General features: G+C 33.9%; 1 protein-coding gene across 1 annotated transcript; it reads right to left on the reverse strand.

The window, feature by feature from the left end:
* Positions 1 to 221: 221 nt before the first annotated feature.
* LOC139483147 (F-box/LRR-repeat protein 14-like) lies at positions 222 to 1,718 on the reverse strand. Its single transcript, XM_071267182.1, has one exon. The coding sequence runs from the start codon at positions 1,716 to 1,718 to the stop codon at positions 222 to 224; it is 1,497 nt and encodes a 498-aa protein (XP_071123283.1).
* Between the last annotated feature and the right edge of the window lie 4,875 nt (positions 1,719 to 6,593).

A 6,593-nucleotide genomic window follows, 5' to 3' on the forward strand; every position in this document is an offset into this window, starting at 1 on the left:
CCCGCACAAAATGGATACATAAATCAATGGAACACTATTTGATTGATGTTTTTTTTTATGTTTTCTTCTTTTTCGTTCTTATGTTTGCTTGATTGCATTGGTATTGTGCATAATATAAAAATATGAAAGCTAAATAATTCTGGAACTATTCTACATGTTAGATTTGCTTTGCTTTTGCATCATATATGCATTCAACAGCATTTGTTCAATACCAGATGTTTTCACTCTTCTTCATAACTCAACAATCTACACGAAGACATAAGTTGTTCTTTTTCTTCCTGGTTAAAATTTAGACGAGACCGACCTGTATCCAAACGCTCTAAATCTGGACACAGAACTGCAAGCTGTAGAATAGTCCGTGTTGTAATATTCGGACATGGCAACTGAAGTATTTTCAAATGAGAAAGATTTATATCAACACCGTCTCGGTTTATAGTGTTAACTTTTTCAAAGTATCTGCGAATTACACCTCGTTCTTGCTCGGGTTCATCGGGTGCAAAGTCTTCAGCTGTGTCAGGTACGTGTGTTATATTCTTACAGAAACCAAATCTTAGTCTATACAGTTTTAGACAGGACAAAATGGGTGCAATTACACCTTTAATGGTGATGCCGTCTGCTAAAGTAAAACTAGCCGTATCAAGATGTACGCAATTGTCTGCAATGGCGAAGAGTGATACATCTGTTATCATTGGACAAAAGTGAAAGTCTATGACCTTGATATTTCTACAGCACTGTGCTATACGTGTTACGCCTAAATCATCTATACTACACTGCCTGACAGACAGTGACTCCAAAAGTTGACATCCAGCTGCTATAACGCTTAAGCTTTCGCTTCCAATTGCCAAAGGTATTAAGTCAATAAATTTTGAACCAAACGTTAAATTCTTCAAACTTCGACAGTTTTCAGAAATATAACGAAATCCTTCATTAGATATATTTGTACAGCCAGTAATATCCAATGATGTCAAGTTTCTCGACCTACTTGTTGCTGAACTTAAACCATCGTCGTTAAAATCAAAAGCACCTGTTACTGACAAATCTGTTAAATCAAGTGGTTCTTCACTCTCTGTAAATACAGAATTAGATATGCAGTCTTCCCCACAACGAAATTTTGTTATTTTTGGACACCATTTAAACAAATCTTTAAAAACATTATCTGCGAATATTTTCTCCGTAGTGATTGTCAATTCCTGCAAGGCTGGTTGTTGCCTTATAAATGATGTCATTGCACGGTTAAACTTTTCTCTTTCCCCGCGATATTCAATGAGAAGTCCTTTGAGCGTTATGCTTTCCAATATTTTCAAGCATTTTTCTATGTCTACTCGTAACGCATCCTGTATGGAGAGCCCAACTGTCTCAATAACTGGACATCTTTTGACAATTTCATTACAAAAGTCATAAGTATCTAAACTGATATGGATCACTTTCAGATTTGAAAATTCAATGTTCCCGCCATAATTTAAGACTTGCTGTAATCGGTGTTCAGCTATTGTCAGCTCCTGAATGTGTGTAGCAATGTTTGTAAATTGTTTTGTATATTTTGAAAAATCAATCCAGACGTGATACGGGAAGTTGATTTTTCTCCATAGAGATGGTTCATTTAATAACTGCTCCCTCCAATTTACGCAAACTTGGTCAATTACCGTAAATAGGTCGTCTTGTGATAGATGTGAAAAGATCTTAACAAGAAGCTCTGGAGGAAGATCCCCAATATTCATGGTTTATATCTGAAAAACAGAAAAAAACACCTTAGTTAATATCCCTTTAAAGGCGCTGATCCAGTATTTGTTTTAATCGTGAGGGTTTCCAACCCAGAATAAAGGGGGTATGTACCCATTCAAATGCATTAATCACCATAAAGGGGGTTCTAACCTCACTGGAACACCCCTTGATCCGCCACTACTGTACCTACTTATGATTCACTTAACATTTTAAAAGGAAAATAATAATAAATTTAATGCATTAGTAACGAGTGTTAATATTTTAAACTGTTTCCCTTTTTTTAAGTGCTAGAACAAAATAATACACTAACTGTTGTTTATATAATGGACTACCTACAGAAGCAGGAAATCTTGATGTTAATCCATAAACCATTACAAGGGGCAAAGTTAAGTGCCATACTTCAGGCAGACATTCACGACTTATATTGATAATATAATACGTACATGGACAGGGAATCACGGTTATATACATGATCGTCTGTGTATGTTAAACCCCCAGAATACCATCAATTATCACAGACTTCTAGATTATCTGGTCTCAATAATAAGTTTTCCAACATTTTATGTTGAGAAGACCATATACGCTTAATTGTTTAAACTGTAGGTTGCTGACTTCGTGTGGCGACTGATTAAGCATTTGTCGGCTTGAACTATGATTATTTATTCGGCGGACTTACTAATTTAGTCTATATAATTATATTGTTCAACCGTTGCTATCACGCAGATTTCAGCATGAAGAAATTATGTGCAGAGTTTTTTTCAATTTTTGTTTTTAAATATTTAACATTTGGTTCAAAAAAGATTCGTTATTGGAATGTGGTGTAGTTTTCAATTGTTTCTTATCACTAAGGTAATTGATGTCACTTTTTGTTCTCCTTAAGGACATTTTATTTGATGTTGAAACATGTAGCATGTTTTAAAAGTCGATGTTCAATTCATTTTAATGTTTTCTAACCTCAAGGCTTTTGACATCTTCACTAATAAATGGACACGTCTTAACTTTTTGGACCGTATGTTAACGCATATAGACATGTATCATTAACAAATGCCAAACACAATCTGTTATACATACATGTATGTATGTTGATATCCATGTCAATATGCTCAACGTAATATACTAAAAAGGGTCGTCGATTTACTGTAAATAACATTTTTTTGCTTTCCAAATTGTATATAAAGATATAAGTTAAATTAAATAGCGCATTTACATGCATGTTTGTTGATTTAGTTAATTTCTTCGCATATGGTACTTGTTGTTGCATGATGGATTTTTTTCTGCGTCGTACTATGAAAATAGATGCATAATAAATGACCTCACGTGCATGTGTGTTTTGTGGCATTATCATAGATTTATATGTATGGGTAAAAAATCTATGCCACCACAGACTGAGACCATCGAACTATTAAATTACTAAAAACATCGAGTATGAAAGATCTTGCCTACGCATTTCATACTTTCAATGTAAATCATAAAAAAATAAAATCGCAATTATTTGTAGCCATGATAAAATTCGAATAAGTTTAAAATGGTGACTTACTTTTTAAGAAAACTGGAAACGAGAACACCATGAAAAATAACTTTTAGAAATAGGGCACACGTGTTGTCCAGATCAGGATCTATTCTAAATGAAATGAAGATCTGGTTGAATAAACCAATCGCAATTGACACACAGTAGGTGCACACCGGGCTATTTATCATAGATTAATTTATATGGACATCGAAGTCGTAGAAGGCCCGTAGGGCGATTATTTACTTGTACTTGTTGAAAAATATGACCATGTGTCCAACCATTAAATTTTATTAACAATTTGTTGTCATTTATTGCTATATCAGTATATGAAAAGGTTTTTAAAATGCTAAAAAAGAGGGACGAAAGATACCAAAAGGACAGCCAAACTCATAAATCTAAAACAAACTGACAACGCCATGGCTAAAAATGAAAAAGACAAACAAACAACAGCACACACGACACAACATAGAAAACTAAAATATACGAAGTCAATAAACACCAATCATTTCATACATTAAGTACTTAAGTTTGTGACAGCGACCTTTATCGTATACCCAGCTGATTCACATCCCATCCCTATAGGATAAGGCCGGAACATTTCGAGACTATTTTCGGAACTCCTTAGTTGTTATCGACTTGAAATTTAAATTTAAGCATACGCAAATGTCATCAATGATCGGCCGCAGTCAGCGGACAGCAGAAATGAGAATAAACACGAACTTACAGATAGAAAACAATAAAGATGACAGAATATACAAAATAAAGTTCTTTAAAAAAAAAAGACGCAGAATAAATACTTGAGCTAACTACTGTAACAGAAGAGTTTATACTCAAGATGAGGGATGATAATGATGTTCGATGTCAACTAATTATATGAAAAAATTGAAGTGCCAAGCAGAACAAAAGGAAATTCGTGAGATTTAGTCAAGAGAACTGGACTTGAACCTACATGTAGGTAAGAATGGAAGCATGATTAATTTATATGTACTAGTTCTGATCAACAGTACGATCTATCGAGAGGAGCGGATAGTTTGTTTTGCTGTGCATGATGTGAATCAACAAGCAATCACATCCGGTCGAAATCAGAAGTTGAATCCGATGTCAATGTTGACAAAGTTCTTATGTTAACTATCGGTAACACCAGTTTCGGAAGAGGGGCGTTCAAACTCATAAGTCGAAAACCGACCGTGCAAGGGCTGTATAGCCAGTCAAAGTCGTTAAAAACTTCCATCGTCATAAGTTCGAAATAAACAATGCCATGGATAAAACTGAAGAAAAGGCAAACAGAAAAACAAAAAAACACAACATAGAAAACTAAAGACGCAGCACCTTATCAAAAACCGAGGATTCAAGGGGCGATTAAGGTCCATTTTTATTAAATATCTGTTGAATAATCATTCGCTGTCGATAGTGTTTATAGCCCGGTCAAAAAATGTCTAAACCTATCCAGTATTCCTCAAAACTTCCATATTTTTTTGTTTGTTTGAAATGATTTTTTTTCTCTTAAGTTGGTACTTCAAACATTTCTGATTGTTAATCCCACTTATTTATTTTTTTCTTCAAATGATATGAAGTTAGTGTGTGTTATGCCGATATATATGGTTAAGACTCTTGTCAGTTTTTTAAGAACGTACTAGGTTTGCTTGTAGAGGTATTTGTGTTGCTAACATTTACGTTTATTCGCATGTCTAATATCGATCAATAGGATGACTGAGGGTCTGGATTAGGGGTCCGTCAATTCTAAATTCTTTCATTTGTTCAGCCATTTTTCTCTTTTCTTTTTTGATTTTTCCTGTTTTTCTCCATTTTATATATTTGAGGATCCCACAGTTTTCTACTCATTATTTTTCTGGCCTGTTTTTCTCTATTCTTTATATGTTTGTCCTTTGCTCTGCACTTTTTGTCCATTATTTTCTATTCTGTAAACCCCGTCCGTGCCACCATGACTGGATTGTACTTAGATGCTTTAATTTACCTCGGATACCAGATTATCTAAACTAATTGGTAAAGTGTGTATATCAATAAATGTAATGCAACTGATTGAATATTGGAGCTTTCATATTATTGCATAACACTGATGTAGTTTATATATATTACAAAGATCAATGAATATTTTTTGACATCATTTAGTGACCGGAAATGAACATGCGTGGGCCTAATTTCAAAAGTGGTTGCTAATTTAGAAACTTGACCACAATTCAATTGTATATCGTTTTTAACTATATCGAAGTCATTATCTGTGAATGTCAAAGTTCCTAAGGATAATAAAGTTCTATAACAAGTTTTTCACGGCAGTAATCCAACAATGTATCAATTAAGCAGAAAACATAATTAAAGATGACCATTTCCGCTGTTGAAAGGTTTGTAGAATAAAATAGCCTTTGTATGATAAAATACCACCAGTACGTCTACACTAGCTAATGCAAAATATTAGAAAGGGAAAATGAGATGATAGGCTATGAACCTTTTGTAGATTTATTGATATGTTATATATAAATAAGAAAATATGGGATATTTCTGATTGCCTATCGGAGACAAAAGCGGGGCGAAAGATACCAAAGGGACATTCGAAGGCTATCCACTAGAGACTGAAAGAAGAAGATGTTCGTCGTACGGCCTTCAACAATCAGCAAAACTAAAACTGTATTTATTATTATTAACCAACTAAGTGCATTATAGCCAAAAGGGACTGTTTATTAAAAATTACATATTTTCTGTAATGAATGACCCTGTTTTTCTGTAATAGCCCTGTTTTTTCTGTAATGGCCCTGTTTTTCTGTAATGGCCCTGTTTTTCTGTAATGGCCCAGTATTAATGCCCAGTTTGTCTGTATTAAGCCCTGTTAGGGTTTTTAATAAAGTTAATAAAACTAAGTTGTAACGAGTATAATACCTTTTTGTATTTTATTTTATTTAGTAACCAGCAACCAACATTAAAGAACCATATAAACGGATCACTGTTCATCCTGTTTTTTAACACATATCTCTTTCAACTTAATATCTTGGATATTTGGTATACTAGTAGTTAAAGCTTTATAATGGTGAAGTACAAATTATTTTGTTCAAACTAGACTGTCATTAAAAGAGTAAGACAGTGCATCAAGTTAGCAGCAACACATACACTTTTGTTCAGTTGGTTAATAAATGTATTAAGAAATTGGTGTTTTTTATAATGGCCCTGTTATAGGTCCTCGGTCAGTAATAATGGCCTCGGATGTCTGTAATAGCCCTCGGCGTTGCCTCGGGCCATTACAGACTTCCTCGACCATTATTACAGACCTTGGACAAATAACAGGGCCATTATAAAAACACCCATTCATTAATACTATAATAATGAATATGTTTTCTTATATTCCTTATCC

The sequence above is a fragment of the Mytilus edulis genome, chromosome 7 (assembly GCF_963676685.1).
Source record: "Mytilus edulis chromosome 7, xbMytEdul2.2, whole genome shotgun sequence".
In the NCBI taxonomy this organism is placed as follows: Eukaryota; Metazoa; Mollusca; class Bivalvia; order Mytilida; family Mytilidae; genus Mytilus; species Mytilus edulis.

Excerpts from the sequence above, each read along its gene's own strand:
- LOC139483147 (XM_071267182.1), bottom strand. The coding sequence starts at position 1,718 with ATGAATATTGGGGATCTTCCTCCAGAGCTTCTTGTTAAGATCTTTTCA.